The sequence below is a fragment of the Myxocyprinus asiaticus genome, chromosome 21 (genome assembly GCF_019703515.2).
Source record: "Myxocyprinus asiaticus isolate MX2 ecotype Aquarium Trade chromosome 21, UBuf_Myxa_2, whole genome shotgun sequence".
Lineage (NCBI taxonomy): Eukaryota > Metazoa > Chordata > Actinopteri > Cypriniformes > Catostomidae > Myxocyprinus > Myxocyprinus asiaticus.
The window spans coordinates 29,976,056-29,993,501 of NC_059364.1; the positions used below are offsets into that span (position 1 = coordinate 29,976,056).

General features: G+C 37.3%; 1 protein-coding gene and 1 pseudogene across 1 annotated transcript; both read right to left on the reverse strand.

Moving 5' to 3' along the window:
* Nucleotides 1-385: 385 nt before the first annotated feature.
* Nucleotides 386-8,174, reverse strand: LOC127412136 (metal cation symporter ZIP8-like). The gene is made up of 8 exons (XM_051648261.1): nt 7,651-8,174; nt 7,241-7,403; nt 6,500-6,669; nt 6,234-6,356; nt 5,965-6,147; nt 3,414-3,618; nt 3,140-3,324; nt 386-1,319 (listed from the first exon to the last, which is right to left on the reverse strand). Exons 1-8 carry the CDS (start codon nt 7,798-7,800, stop codon nt 1,170-1,172), a joined length of 1,329 nt encoding a protein of 442 aa, XP_051504221.1. The 5' UTR covers nt 7,801-8,174; the 3' UTR covers nt 386-1,169.
* Nucleotides 8,175-8,847: 673 nt separating this feature from the next.
* Nucleotides 8,848-17,161, reverse strand: LOC127412029 (beta-mannosidase-like; annotated as a pseudogene).
* Between the last annotated feature and the right edge of the window lie 285 nt (nt 17,162-17,446).

Sequence of the window (17,446 nt, forward strand, 5' to 3'; positions counted from 1 at the left end):
GCCAGATGAGCTGGTTTGAGTATTTCTGTAACTGCTGATCTCCTGTGATTTTCACACACAACAGTCTCTAGAGTTTACTCCAAATGGTGCCAAAAACAAAAAAACATCCAGTGAGTGGCAGTTCTGTAGACATAAATGCCTTATTGATGAGTGAGGTCAACAGAGAATGGCCAGACTGGTTCGAGCTGACAGAAAGACTATGGTAACTCAGGTAATCACTCTGTACAATTGTAGTGAGCATTTCAGAATGCACATGTCAAACCTTGAGGCAAGTGGGCTACAACAGCAGAAGACCACATTGGGATCTTTATTAGGACCACAGTGTTCCTAATAAAGTGCTCAGAGTGTGTATATTACAGTATATAACACTGTGAATTGACAATTAATTTTGTGGGGGGTTTCCATACCACTATAGATATTCGTTATATTACTTTGGGTTTATATTTGGATCTGTGTTTATTCATACTTTATTTCTCAAACAGAGTAAAAACACAACCACTCCACACTCTCTATGAGAGATACAGAATAAAAACAAGTATGTTGTAATAAATTATTTACATTAATACACACAGTACTAGCCAGATAAAACATCTAAGTTAAAGGGTGGTGGGCCTTGGGCATTATCAGTTTGCTCTTATCAGCAAGGTACAAAAACAAGGTTGTAATAAACATAGGCATTCAACTTTATGCTTAGAGACACACCAAGGCACACAACCATCCAGCAATTGTCTTTCTTCACCTGCACAATAGAAGAGACAAATTCACAGGTTACGTAAACATGATACAACCAGTTTCACTCAAAAGGTGTCTGAGCTAGGCTGCAGTTTTGGCATTTTGGACTACAAAGCTGCTCAGATACTCTGTGCTAGGCAGCCACTGCCACTAAGGAATTCCTCAACACACAGCAGGGTATTGTTGCCAACTTAGACACTAGGACACACTCACATAAAAAAATAATACAATTTTTTTTTTTTTAAATCTCATTATACAATATTACAAAAATGATCTTGCAGGACCACATGATTGTGTTATATTTATCAACAGCAAATAAAGTACAAGTCAAGTATACAAATGATAAAAAACTATCAGTCTCTGTCTCAAGTTTTTGGTTTCTGGCATTGAAAACAATCGTTCTTTGTTTCCCTTCTTTTTCATTTGATCCTCTCTTCCTAGCCCAGATTGATTTCTCCAGCAAACATGGTAATAAGCAGAATTACAGCAAATCCAGTGAGCAGTCCTGCATTTTGGATCAGGAAGAACACAATCTTTTCTCGATAACCTCTGGTTTGTCCTGCCATGATACTGTTCATCTCTGGGAACTGAAAAAACAGAAATAATAGTGAGTAAAATGTTAGTTAAATAGTATATTTAGAGTTAAAGATCCCCAAAAATAAGTTTTGTGGCTTTTAGTCCATTCATATTAGCTTTGAAAGCATCTACATGCGAAAAATTGACAAAATTAACCATTAGCAGATACTGTATACACATTTAAAATTTACAGTCTCTCTTCTCCAGGAAAATTGACCAAAGATATTGATGATGCATCTCACACTACACAGATTTTTGTCCAATCAAATGCTTTCAAGAATGAGAATGTCCCTTCGCCTGCATCTGCAAATGACTAGCAAGTAGCAAATCATACATTTCACCATACATGCTGCTCTAAGCGAATATAGCGGACAAGGTTCTGACACAGACTAGATGGAAGCACAATGCTTATTTAATTCACTTTAAAGAACTGTTTTAGTTCTTTATGAGAAGGAATGCATACATTTTTATTTTTATTTTTAAATGAATGGGTTAGTTCACCCAAAAATAACACATCTCTCATAATTTACTCACCCTCATGCCATTCCAGATGTGTATAACTAACTTTCTTCTGCAGAAAATAAATGAGGATTTTTAGAAGAATCTTTCAGCTCTGTAGGTCAATTAAATGCAAGTGAATGGTGGCCAGAAATTTGAAGCTCCAAAAAGCACTTAAAGGCAGCATAAAATTAATCCATCAGACTCCAGTGGTTAAATCCATATTTTCAGAAGCAGTCCAATCGGTTTTGGGTGAAAAAAGACCTAAATAAAACTCATTTTTCACTTTAAATCTTGATATCAGCAGTCTACTTAGTGATCATGATTTCAAACTTACACTTCCTATAGCACCATCTAGCGCTCTGCTCATGCATCAAGCACTAGGAAGTGTAATTGCGCTTGAAATCATGATCGTGCCTAAAGACTGCAATGACAAGATGTACAGTGAAAAAGGAGTTATATTTTGGTCTGTTGACACCCAAAACCAACTGGATTGCTTGAGAAGACATGGATTTAGCCACTGGAGTCTGATGGATTACTTTTTATGCTGACTTTATGTGCTACAAAGGTCTGATCACCATTCACTTGCATTGTATGGACCTACAGAGCTGAGATATTCTTCTATAAATCTTCATGTGTTTTCAGCAGAAGAGAGAAAGTCATACACATCTGGGATGGCATGAGGGTGAGTAAATGATGAGAGAATTTTCATTTTTAGGTGAACTTTCCCTTTAACTGGAGTCAGCCTGCAGGAAAAAGAATGAAGTGACAAACAAACTGCCAATATTTCTTTTTAGAATCGGAGGTACCAGAACGTTGTTCCGGACTCTTTTGCCCCAATTTAACCCCTGGTCGTACTTCTTGTTTCAACTGGAAATACGTCAACACAGGAAAAAATCTGAGCTTGCTAAGTGATTTCATGGTGTCTTTAAAAGGAATGTTACAGGTTCAATACAAGTTAAGCTCACTCAACAGCATTTGTGGCATAATGTTGATTACCACAAAAAAATATTTCAACTCGTCCATCATTTAAAATAATAATAATAATAATTATTACACTAAAATCTTGTCAACGTATAATGTTTACGTCTTGTGGTTATACTTTTGAAACAGTTTGTATTTTAATGCTTATGGACTGGCCCTATTCACTTCCATTTTTAGTGCCTTACTTGAAGCATGATTTTTTTATTTTATTTTTTATAATCAAGAGACAAGTTGAAATTATTCTTGGTAATCAACATTAGGCCACAAATGCTGTTGAATGTGGTTAACTTGTACTAAAACCAAAACATTTGTTTAACATTTTCCAGTTTCCACAAGCAAGATGTCTCACCATGTCTGCAAGGGCGATGTAGAGGAACATTCCACCAGCAATAGCAAAGATAGGATTTGGAGCAAAGTTGTTGCCAAGCAGGATCCCAAGTGCAAGACCAAGATAACAGCACATAGCTGACAGCAAATTAAAACATGCTGCTTGTGCCACACTCATGCCTGAGTTCAACAGAATCACAAAATCACCTAGAGAGAGACAGAAAGAAACCAAATTTAGCCTAAGATTTAAAAAGTTAATGATCCTTTGATGATAATTTTCTATGTGTGTGTTATACCCAGCTCATGAGGAAACTCTTCACAGAAGATGGCAATAGAGGTGCTGAAGCCTGTGAGGAGCGAGAGAGTGAAGGACGCTCCAATGGCCAGACCATCTATGAAGTTATGTAGTGCATCAGTGAGAGTGATCATCCAAGCCACAGTCTTTATGTTAGACATTCGGTCCCCTCTCAGCCAGCGACAACTCAACAACACGCATGCGTTCTGCTCACATGTAATACAAGGCACATGTATTAGAACAGCAGAGATTAGCTGATAGTTTAATAACATTTAAATATCATCAGAGCCAAATCATCTGAATCTCAATGTATTGCTTTAATACATGAGTTTAAAAACATTTCTGAGTAAAAATAAGGAGAAAGAGTACAAAAAAAAAAAAAAAAAAAAAAAATGACACGTGCTTCTGTAAATCATTAATCTTTATTGTGTAATTTTTATTGAACTAACAGGCTGTTTAGAATTCCAGGAAGTCAAGTTAATATACTCACTGAGCACTTTATTAGTAACACCGGTCCTAATAAAGTGCCCAACATGGTCTTCTGCTGTTGTAGCCCATCCGCCTCAAGGTTCAACATGTTGTGCATTCTGAGATGCTATTCTGCTCACTACAATTGTACAGAGGGCAGTGTTTGAATTGAGGGGGGCTGGGGGCAAAGAGGTCAAATATAGACTTGGGGGGGGGGGGGTTAAAAATTACTGCTTGCGAATGCAGAAAATTATTTGGGTGCACCTTATTATTGCAGCCTACCATCAGAATAAAAACTCCCTATTGCATCTTCCCTCAAATACCAAAGACATTTAAAAGAGGCACGTTAGTTATTTTTGCATTAAAAGTGCCATTTTTTCACTCTCACATGGCTGCGAGTGCTGTCCTTTCCCTCTCTCTCTTTCTTTCATGCGCACTCAGAGACCGAGGGAGAGATATACCATGTGACGATGGTTTAAGTGGAGTTCCTTGCTTGTTTTTTTGGTCAAAATTACAGACAGCATTTTGAATAATGAGGGATTAATTTTGCGCCCACACGCAAGATTCTGAGAAAAATAGTGAGTCAAATGAAAATGTGTGAATCCATAATATGCGCAATAACATTAAACAGCATGTCAGCATCCCTGTCTAACTCAACGTGATAAGCAAAATCTCAAACATAAATAAGAAAAAAAATCATGAAATGTCACTCTACCAATAACAGCCTCTTTGCACAACTGCGTGAGGATGACCTGCACCAAATTTACAGTATTCTGCTTCTAACGCAGGTGCGCTGGCTTTCACATGGACAAGTGCTGGTGGGCTTATTTTTCTTGGATCTTCAATGGTCATGAAAATTCAAAAACATCATAACCACGCACTGCAAGACTGTAAAAACCTCTTAAAATGGCATACCTTGAGGACATACCTTTATATCGAGACCATCAAGCAGCTGCATGGCTCTGCGTCAATGTGTAATAGAAATGTCAACCTCTAGAAATGTATCAAGTATCATGTCTATCGGGGTTATGCAAAATCCGTGGCAATGCACGATCCAGAAAATCATTGTATTCATCATTTTGCATTTCTCACGGCCATCGATGATAGTGCAGTCTTGCGCGCGCACACGAGCAAACACAGAGCATGAGGACAGAGAGCGCACATCCATGGAGGTGATATACTGTATGTGTAGACTTATATATAAGTAGAGGGGGCTTCAAGGTAAAAAGGTTGGCAACCACTGGTCTGGCACATATTTTCATAGAAAAACAGTAATAATAAAAAAAACAGCATATACAGACGCAGAATTGCTTCTTTGTGGTAGTTTATGTCATATAAAATATATTAACATTGTATAACTTTCATGAATAACCTGTTAAGCATTATTGCATTATTCAACGCTTAATAGACAGTTAAAACTGAAAATACATTATAATTACATTAAAATACATAGTAGTTATGAATGTCATGAAAGTTTGATTTGATAGATTTAAATATTGATGAACTAGCTACTAATCTGTTAATAATTAGTCATACCTACAGTATATGTTTGTTGATGGCAAATTGAAGTATAAAGTGTTATCAAAATATTATTAGTTTTTTGGTGGCTTAAGGAGATCTGTCAGGACTGATGTAGTTTGGTGCTGCCTGTAAGGTTAATTAAAAAAATTAACATTTGAAAAAGGTTTATCAGAGAAGACGTCCTTTGTCAAGTATGATGAATCTTTTGTTAATTAATTCTGTAGTAATTTTTAACGCATACATACTCTGTTGTGACACATTACCAGTTTTATCAAACTGAACTCCAACTGTGCCCCTAAATACCGCTACGCGCAACACTGACCCGTATCTGCATGACTTCATGCATTGCACTGCTGCCACACGATTGACTGATTAGATAATCGCATCATACCTAATAAAGGTCTCAGTGAGTGTATATTAGGGACTTCAGAGGTAAATACCAGTTTAACATCAATTGTTTATAATCCTAAATCTGTATGCTTTTTGTAGGCCTATTTGTACATTAGTATTTTTGTGTTTGTTGTGTTGTTGTAATGAGCATACAGTATAAATGTGTGTGTTACCTGTTCAATTACTGGACTCTCAACTGGGCTGCTGGACTTCTCATTAGAGTTATTAGTGTTGATTTCATGATTGGTGTTGTTTGTAATGATGTCACTGCCAATGTTGCTTATGACAATGTCATTGCTGAAGGTGGTGATGGCAATATCAGCTGACTGCAGGGGAGGAAAATGACTGTGGCCAAACTAGTGGGAGGAGAACCACTGAATTAGGCCAAAAAGCAGCTGAATCAGTTTCACTGAGAAATGTTCAAACATGTCAAAGCTCTTACCTCTGAATCTGCTTTCAGTGCCATCTTTAAAATCCGCTCAGTGATGAACAGGAGATAAAACCCACCAAAAATCCCAACTGCATTCAGCACGTAGTTATCATCTTTGGGATCTAAGCCAAGGGCCTGTTCAATGAGCATACAGAAGACAATTAGGGCTGACTTGCATCCAGATGTTCAGTAATTCAGTGAATTTGATAGCCCTCTAGATCTACACACTTTTGCATCTAAACCTTGGTGTCTTTTACCTCATTGTTAGTCATTCTTACCTCTGGGATGAGTTGCAGTACAGCATTTGAAAACAGTGTTCCAATGGCCAGTCCAATGAAGTAAGTCAAGACTTTTGGAAAATATGGTTTTTTGGTAAAAGGCACCAGAAGTAAACCCAACAGAGCAGCCAAGTTTATCACAGTCACAGCCAGGAACCCATAACCCCAAACTGCAGAATAGAACGAAACAGAGTTGGGTACATGAGGCATAATTCATTTCATAATTCTTAATACTTCATTATTTTGACCAGTTTAGAAAGGTGAGAAAAGTTCTTCGTTTTAGTATATAATTGAACAAGTTAATCTACTGTACTACTATGTCCCTGTACAGAAACCTAATACATGCCCTAATACTACATGTACAGTCCATTAGTGAGGAGATCATTACCATATGAAATGGGAACAGACAAAGGGTTTCTTTTTCTTAATGTGAAATAAGAAACTGAGGCTGTAAAGTTCCAGTCCCTTAACAAAACATTGTGCGATCCAACTTAGTAACTAAATTAAACAACAATATAATGGGAAATTGGAATTACACTTCTCAGTTGAAGTGTTTGCTTTATAAAACAATCTCTGTACAAGCATTCATTTTTAACTATCATTTTTCACATGCTACAAAATTATCCTCAAATGGTTTCCAACATATGGTTCAAAATATGTTTACAAGACTCCATACAGCAAATCTGACTACCGCTTCCTTTTAGATGGAGGGTTGTGTGATATTCAGGTTAATGGATTCACCTTTGTGGTCAGGGGCTTTTTGGTCAGAGGGAGATGTGTGAGGGCAACCAGGTAACAGGATCTGAGTGAGAATAGCTGGACACATCAACTGCAGATCATCTAGATTGACCACAGAAGCATTACCCAACCCAAAGGAAGACAGCAGCTCTGACAATGACAAACACTACAGAGAAAAACAACATAAAACATTTGTGTCACAAAGAAAATCATGCTATTTTTTGTTAAATCAAAGATTATTCTGTGGGCCAAATTTAGCAAAGATAAACAGTACATTTGCCTTGATATGAAATCCATGGAAAAGAGAAATTAAATTAATCCTATTTTATTTTATTATTTTTTATCGAATTAAAAACAACCAAATAAAATGCTAAATGTTGCACAGATGGGACTAGAGACCACATCCTCATTACCTCTGCATTCTTTAGCGGGTTGGCGTCATTATCGATAGATGTCGAGTGTCGGCTTGTGAGGAGATGCAGCAAGTTTTCCAGGTTTCCCGTGGAGAGCGAGTTGTTTTCGCCATAGAAGCGTAAAATACTTTGGAAAAAGCTTTCCTCCATATTTCTATCCCGTGCAACTCTCCGAAAAAGTTTGAAGTTACGATGCTCGAGACGGGAGGAAACACACACGTGCACATTCAATGATAAATTAAACAAACTACAGAGCCCACAAGTTAATAAATGAGAAATTTAATTCTATCAGTTCCTATTCCGAAATGACTTGCAATCTCCCAGCGTAGGAGGGACACATTTTTCTAATCAGTTGCAGTAATAATGGAATACACCTCTGGCGCGCCCACTTGTTTCTTCAGCACAGCCCCCTCGAGCCCGAGTGATTATGATGATGATAACTGCTTTACTGAGGTTCAAAGAACAGCAACAACATGCTGCTGCTACTCAGCCTCTGTTACTTCTAGCAGTTTGGTAGCTGCCACCACTGCCCTGTGTCAAAGAGGACTTTGTTTGCACTTTTCCAACCTCTCCTGCAACGTGTTCAGGTCTTACTTTTGAGTCATTTTTAAGTGATCTCGTGAACGTGGTACAAGGAAGTAACGTCCATTGAAAAGGACAGAATTCCAATATTTGCACATTTCACAATGAAGCCTATTTTTATCAACATTACTGACTAGCCATGAATTGGCATATTTGGTAACACTTTACAATACGGTTCCATTATTTAACATTAGCTAATGAATTAGGTATCATGAACTAACAATGAACTATATATATATATATATATATATATATATATATATATATATATATATATATATATATATATATACATACATACATACAGCATTTGTTCATGTTAGTTAATAAAAATACAAGTGTTTATTGTTAGTTCATGTTGTTAGTTCATAGTGCATTAACTGTTAATACAACTTTTGATTTTAAATATGTATTAGTATATGTTGAAATTAACATTAACCAAGATAAATAAATGCTGTAAGAGTGTTATTCATTGTTAGTTCATGTTAATGTTGTTTACGAATTTCAACAAATTTTTATTTAGGAATATATGCATTGCAAAAATACATTTCTATAAAAATAAAACATTGTTTATAGAAAGTGTTATAATATTCAACAATGTTACCCTTGTTGTTACCTGTTTACAGAAACATGTGGGACTTTAGCCCAAAAAACAACACCACAAATTTTAACTGAGAAACGACTTAAATTTTGGGTTGTTTCTCACCAAAACCTATTGTATATCTGCAGTAGACTTGGAATGCATGGACTACTTTTATGATACTTTTGGGTCCTGTCCACTGGTGTATTAAATGAACAGTCTGTGAAATTAATGAAAACATCTAATTTTGTGTTTTGCATAAGAAAGAAATGAATGAAAGAAAGAAATGACATAATGGTGAGTAAATTATGACAGAATTTTCATTCTTGGGTGAACTATTGCTTCGAATGTACACTCACTAAGCACTTTATTAGGAACACCTATACACCTACTTATTCATGAACTGATCTAATCAACCAATCGTGTGGCAGCAGTGCAATGCATAAAATCCTGCAGATACGGTCAGGAGTTCCAGTTAATGTTCACATCAACCATCAGAATGGGGAAAAATGTGATCTCAGTGATTTTGACCGTGGCATGACTGTTGGTGCCAGATGGGCTGGTTTGAGTATTTCTGTAACTGCTGATTTCCTGGGATTTTCACTCACAACAGTCTATAGAATTTACTCAGAATGGTGGCAAAAACAAAAAACATCCAGTGAGCAGCAGTTCTGCGGATGGAAACACCTTGTTGATGAGGGAGTTCAATGGAGACTGGCCAGACTGGTTCGAGCTGACAGAAAGGCTACGGTAACTCAGATAATCGCTCTGTACAATTTAAGTGAGTAGAATAGCATCTCAGAATGCACAACACGTTGAACCTCAAGGCGGATGGGCTACAACAGCAGAAGACCACGTTGGGCACTTTATTAGGACCATAGAGTTCCTAATAAAGTGCTCAGTGACTGTATATCAGGGTTAGAAGTAACCATGACCCAGGGCAAAAATGCCTCAGACAAAATAACTAAATGTGGGGGCAAAAAATGTATCCCTTTGTTTTGTTTTTCTATAATATTTGATAATAATCTATTCTCAGCCAATCTAGTTATGGGTTTAATGTCTCTGCAGACACTTTCCATAGCAATCATTGCAGCTGTTACATATTTGTTGGTGTTGTTAAGTGGAAAGAAAAGCACCTGCAACTCAATTCCAGGGGACAAATGATAATAAATAAGTTAACTTCTTTAACTTCCGACACTGGTTTGTATGTGAGATTTTAAAGGAAGTTGCACATGTACAAACAAAGTCAGTAGACATCCCTGAGAGAAGTGACATGAAGTTTTGCAGCGAGTTCTTCAGCAGTGATGGGTGTCCATGCTTCAAAAATAACTGTGGATTATTTTAGAGAGCATCAGGAAGCCATTGGCATTAAAGTGACCGGGAACATCATCAACATCCAGCCAAACATACGCAGCAGGAAAGAAGCAGTGCAGAGTCACGGCAAAACTCTGTAACATTATAGAATCCTTTATAGTAAACTGCAAAACACAGAAAAAAAGTCAGTGAGTTGTGGGGTTTGTTTTCTTATAAATCAAGTAATCTCTCTAACTTGAATTGAATGCCGGTGAAAACAGAATTCCCCTTTTGTAAAGACAGACGTTTTAAGAATTTATTAAATGGATGAATTAGTAGAAGCAGTTGTCTTTATCTCTCACCCTGATTCTGGGTTTCCGCAGACCCTCGGCATGTCATGGAAATCTGAGGAACATGTGATTGCGAGGGCTGATCATTTCACCCCCAGAATTCCTGAGATGAAAAGTGGCGATGCAGGAGCGTCTGGTAGAGTTCCCACATTCCATCAGTAGAGCAGAAATTGGATACTGAAACAAAAGGGTGCTCCCTCCCTCTTTTATTGTAGTCAAATTAGACTCTAAAGAACACACAGCATCAAATCTGCTCCAGCTGTGTAATTTTACCTGTTCATAAGACAAAAATGTACCCGAAAGTCATAAATGCACTATTTATTAATGCAGGTAAACTCAAAAATGAAAACATGTTTCCAGTACAGCACTGGTTCAAGTTTTTTAGTAATAAGATGGGGAATGACATTTTTATCTAATGTAGAGATATACCATGAAAGTATTACTGGTTCACTCTGTTAAAATTAAACAGTCAATGTTTAATGGTGAAGTGTGTAATTTCTACACTACTAGTGGTACCAATCTGTTTGTTTAGGCTGCCAGAAACATGAAGTCTTTTGAAATCTTTATTTCTGCAATTATGTTTGTTGCCACTGGAGGTGCTGATGTTACACATTTCACCTTTAAACTGACATGTCTGTTTAAAAGCTTTGTCTTATTTCTAAATTACTATATCATACAATTTTGTTCTAAAATCCTCTCTTTTTAATCATGTCACTTAATCATTTTGAGAAAAAACAACAGTCAAATATGTTATTAACCACTCAGTAACAAACGTGCTATCTTACCATAGCTTTGACTTTTTGTTCCACAGAGTGGCCATCAGAGACGGCATAAATCAGCAAGATTTCCTGATCCTCAACACCCACCGAGTGTGTGTAAGCATAAAAATCTGTAGCCCAGTATTGCAGCATTTTCCATTTATCACCAAACTCTGCATGTGCAATAGTTTTGCCAGTCAAGAAACATTGCCAAACTTGTACACTCAAATCACCAAATAAATGAGCATTAAAATTACATTTACAGTGTTGTCTTATAAAGATGAACAGCGGTAGTGGTGTACATTATCCATTTACCTACAGAGGACCAAGAGGGCCCCTGCCAGATGTCATTGAGCTGCCAGTAAAGAGTGCCCATCGTATGACCTTTACCCTCGACGATGTCACCTTGGCTGGTAGAATTCTGTTTGCGCCTTCACACACTGTGCCTGCATCACCTGCTCAAAACAATCAGTGACATTAGTAACATTTTTCTGCATCACTGTCAGTTTATCTGGCCCATGACTAGTGTGTTCCACAATGTGAAAAACTTGACATTACATGTGTGTGCTCACCTGTGTGATGTAAATAGTGTATCTGTATCTCTGCACTGGGTCTGTGCTGTTTGGTAGAATGTAATGTAGTTCTGCTTGCTTTACCATCAGCTGATTTCCATTTTCATAGTGCTGCCGATGAGCTGAGAAATTACTGCTAAAATCCCAGTCTGAAGCCACTGAAACCTGTGACAACACACACTCTACAGTGAGATTGGATAGCTACAAGTGTGTGTATCTGAGTTTAAAGTCAACACATGAAATATTCAAAACCCATGTTACTTTACGAGTGAAACAGGTTGTTCAACTAGAATTTCTTCAAGAATCTGTGTTCCATACCAAAATGCACCCAAGTGGAGGGGAAGTGTTGAAAACTAAAGGCTCCGATATACTTCCGGAGAAGTTCTTCTTCGTTCAGGGGTAAAAAGAAGTTCGAAACAGCTCAGCAACGGTATACTGTTTGCGAACATTCAGATACCTGCCACGGGAGGCGTTTAGAAGTACATTTAAATATGGGGAGGCTAAACACTACATGCAGAACCTTAACTAATGTGACATTAAAATGTGTTATCACTGACTTCATGCCTCATTCTATGAGTAAAATTCACATGAAACCAGTAAAAGAAGCTGTATTAACCACTAGATGATTTAAAGTAATATATATTCATGTTTAATTTGTCTTGTTTACATTCTGAATTCATGGAGCTAAAACACAAACACGCTAAACATAATGTTCGCCGATTACACTCGTAATTCATGATGACACTGATACTACTGCAAAGGTGAGTTTATAAAAGAGTGTTAATGGATAAAATACAGACAAAAGAATGATGATAAGAGAGGCATATCTTACTATGTGGAGATGTGTGAATGGCTTTCGCTGCAGAAGGCACACGAGTGAATGGGCACTTGAGAGTATTTGAGTAGATTTGATTTCTTTTGTAGAATAAGAAAAAAAAAACATTGCATGCCATGGTCTTGAAAAATGTCTCTACACGAATGATCGTACAGATGTAGGTAAATTTGCACCAGCTTGCTAATAACTCTGCATGCCGGTGTGTTCATGTTGACTGAACAATGGAAATAAAATCAGCTGTCGGCCACAAAGTCGGTGGAGCTTCCGGTCACACCTACCGCAGTAAGGTGTTTAGCAGCCGGTTAGAAGTTTTCCTAAAAGTTCGCTCAGGCAAGGTATTACGTACCACCGACATGAACTGAAAAACACCTTCTTTTTGGCCAGATTTAGTTTGAAATGATGTCACACCCATTCGTTCTTCAGTTTTGTTTGCAGTTTGTTGGGGCCTAAAGAGGGCTTTGTGACATCAGTTGAAAAGGAAAGTGGTTTCAGAGGTGGATGACATTTTAATATAAAATTACAAAGACAATTTTTTTTTCTGCAATAATGTGTACTGATGAATTGTTCACAATATGACCAGAAATGTGTACAGAGCGCAACAGTCTGGTTCCACAAGTAAAAATCCCATACATTTTTTCATAGGAGGACTGATTATTAACAATAAATTAAAACTTTAAATACAGACATACTGGGAAGTCTGAGGTTGTTAATTGATGGTATATGTTTCTGTTAAAGATATCAAACCACATTATTTAATCTTAATTTTAAAAAATCGTGTTTAATAGTGGAATTTCTGGAAGAACTACACTACCCACGATTCTGAAGGGAAACGATCCACCAATCAGAGAATTGCAGCAAAGCATGCCAAATAAGTCCTGCAGTGACCGTCCACTCCCATGACGCGCTGTGAATTACACAATCGAGTCTCCTAGACTCTCAAACTGCTTAAATCTATATATGAATATTTTGCAATAAAATTACAATACATTGATTATAAATAGATAACTTTAAATCAATAGTTTTATAAATTTGTATCATTTTTAACTTCATTATGTCATTCGCAATGCTTCATAGTATTGTTGTTCATTCCCTCATCCCTCACACTTTGTTTCAAATCAAAGTTTGTAATGTTGTGATTTACCTCAGAGCTGGTTGGTTTGGTTCATGGACTCTTTTTTTTGGATGTATTTATGAAATCCATATAAAAAAAAAAAAATGGATGAGAAAAATACTTTCAGAAACCAAGACGTCTGAAAAAGTGAGCGGGCACTATTAAGAAAGCAAATCGAGTCAATTTTGATTTCATGTTGACTTAAGTCTAGTTTAATCTCAAACTAGTGAGATTAATCACTTGTCTAGCCTAACCCAGCTTTGGGAGCAAAGTATTATCTAGTACTTAGTGCTCCAAATACACCCAAAAAGGTAACCCTCAGAAAGCAGGTAGGCCTGTAACAAGCGTTAAGAGTATTACCTTACTAAGCGTTGAAAATGAAGGCCAGGACTGGCAGCCGTACTCCGAAGCAAAACGCGTGCGAGGGAATGCAGTCCAGTCCAAGCAATCTTTGTTATAGTTGTGGTAGTGCATGTCTCCATAGTGGGGGTCATATGGGTCCTCTCTGACCTCTTGGACAAACTCCACAGTGCAGAAAGCAATCTGTATTAGAGAACCCCAACACAGAGAGTAAAATCATGTGGATGGAAGCTAAGGCAAAATCATTAAAAAGAAGAATAACAGACACTACAACCTAAACAGCTCTATATAACACAATAATATATCAAAAATGAAAATATAAAAACAGTTTGCTAGATTTACTGTGTTAAATAATACATACAGTCTGTAAAAAGGGTCCGTATGTTGATTTGTATTGCAACTATGTGTGAAGTCACATTTAATTTTTCAGCATCCCCTCTTCTTCTTATGCAAACATGTCTGTACCATATTTCAGACTGGTGGTGAAACTTAAAAGCCTTAAAGTGTTGAAGATTTCCAGACGAACTTCCATCCAGATGCCCAGAGTGGGGAAAGATGGACCCCAGTCCCAGCTAAATGAGCTCTGAGCCTCAAAACTAATAGTTTATCACGACCAGGAAATCAACAACAAATCAAATCAAATCACTTTTATTGTCACACAGCCATATACACAAGTGCAATGGTGTGTGAAAGTCTTGGGTGCAGTTCCGAGCAACATAGCAGTCGTGACAGTGATGAGACAGTACCAATTTACAATAAACATCAAATTAACACAGCACAATTTAAAGTCTAATATACACATAATTACACACAACAATATACAAATAATAACATACACTGTACAGTATATAATACACACAATATAGATACACATTATTCAATAAAAATAAAAAAGTATATATAGTATATATAGAATGTACAGTATTGTACTGTATTGACATTCAGGCTGTCGGTTGATAGTAAGTTGTTAAGAGAGAATATACATAATAAAAATATAATTTATGACAGTCCAGTGTGAGATAATAAGATTAATAAAGTGCAGTGCTGATGTATTTTGATCGTGGGAGTTCAAGAGTTCAGAAGTCTGATTGCTTGGGGGGAAGAAGCTATCATGGAGTCGGCTGGTGCGGGTCCTGATGCTGCGATACCGCCTGCCTGATGGTAGCAGTGAGAACAGCCCATGGCTCGGGTGGCTGGAGTCTCTGATGATCCTCCGAGCTTTTTTCACACACCGCCTGTTATATATGTCCTGGAGGGAGGGAAGCTCACCTCCGATGATGTGTCTGGCAGTTCGCACCACCTTTTGCAGTGCTTTGCGGTTGTGGGCGGTGCTATTGCTGTACCAGGTGGAGATGCAGCCAGTCAGAATGCTCTCTACAGTGCAGGTGTAGAACCGTGTGAGGATGTGGCGGTTCATTCCAAGAAAGAAAATAGGAAGAGCATTGCTCTTATGATTTGCTGAACATATGGTATATTAATTCGTGGTGCTGCAGCAAATGCAAGAGATTTCGAAAAACATTTTTAAAAACTGCTTTTGAATTTAATATGGTTAATACCTTTCTGATAAAGTAACATGACACTCCTCTTTCTGTACAGGAGGAGGACAGGTGGGTGGCACCCTGTACTGTGTGTGGGCATGGCTCCTCTGAGATGCATATGTCACAGCTGACATAAACCGCACCTGCAGAATATTTTCTTGATTCTTGAGTAATCCAGTAATGTCAAAATCCTAAAAAGCAAAATATTAAGGTTAATTGACATAGTTGTGTACATTTTTTCTGTGCATGTATTCTTTTGAGTGCATTTATTCTGGTATAGAGAATATTCATTCATTTACATATCTACGAAACGTCTGTTTTTCCGATGGAGATGGTGTCGACTCCTTCAACTAGGACAGCTTTCTCTTTCCCTCTGTAAATAACACACAGTAGTGTTAGCACTGATGAACCATGTATCAATCTGTAATCCAGTCTAAAATCAACATGACTGTTACTATATAACAGACCACATCCTTCACCTTCTTTACAATACCAGCTTTCGGATTATGGTAGAAATCAAAGAACAGGTTCAGTTGGACATGAATTGAAGATGGGCCACTTGAACTTCTATTAAAATGAATGGGAGAAATTGAAACGCCCAACGGTCAACGGATGTGAGAAGTAAGTCCCGCCTTACAGGTAAAAGGGCCAATCACCTTTTAGATACAGAAATCGCCTGTCAATCAACTCAAGAACGCGCATGCACAAGCCAGGAATTATTATTATTATTATTATTATTGTGTAATCTGAGGTAAAGCAGCACAATTCCGGATACCAGTGTTATCATATTTTACTGCTAATTTGAAATATGTTCTTTGATCGTAGTCATGACCAAGCGTTTAGTAGATTTCTGTCTTTCCCTATTCATGTAGATAGGAGCTGCACTTGTATGCTGCTTGTTTACATAGAAAATAGGTGAGCGAGAGCGTTCTAAAGATGGCGTCGAGTGGACTGACTTGCTTAAAAGACTTTTCTTATAATGACCTTACCTGACCTGACCTGGCCTGACAGAAGCAGGAACAAATAATGATGTAGTGTAAGTCCAGTTGTCAAGTGAAATCCATCTGTGACCCAGGTCATTAAACCGAAAGTATGGATCCTGTTGACATGCAGAATAGAGCACACGTTTATAGGACACACCACCCTGATGATTTCTGTTTAACGCGGTGTTACTTCCCGGTTGAATTCAAAACACAAGGGCGATCAGCTGATCCGTCATACGGTAAAAACATCCGGTAGCGTTTAAATTATGGGTATGTTGGGGTATAAAAAAATACTATAAATTATTCCAAAAAATATGCATGATAGCGTACCAGTGTTTGATTTAGTAGACAGGCGCGTACATTAATTTAATTTGAAAATCAACTGGATATTCGAGAAAATGAAGTGACTTATTTTGCTGAACAGTCATCATGCGGCTCCATTCAAAAACTACATGCGTGTTGAACAGCATGTTTTAGTCTTATTAATAAAAAAATAAAACCGACTTAAAACTGATATTCTATTAATAACTTTTTTGTTTACCCAACCATTGCCAACTTTGTAACCAACTTAAAATACAAATATTCACTGGCATGTAATATATTAAATAGTGTAACTACTTTATACATTCTCCTGCCTGCCCAGTAGGTGGCGATATGCACGAATCACCAAAAACAAAAGAACTCTTAAAGGAGAAAAGAGTGAAAGTGGACATTTATAGTAGAAAAAATGTCTTAAATATTGATCTGTTTCTCATCCACACCTATACATTCTGAAAACATGGATTTAACCACTGTGCCATGTGGATTACTTTTATGCTGACTTTGTGATTTTTG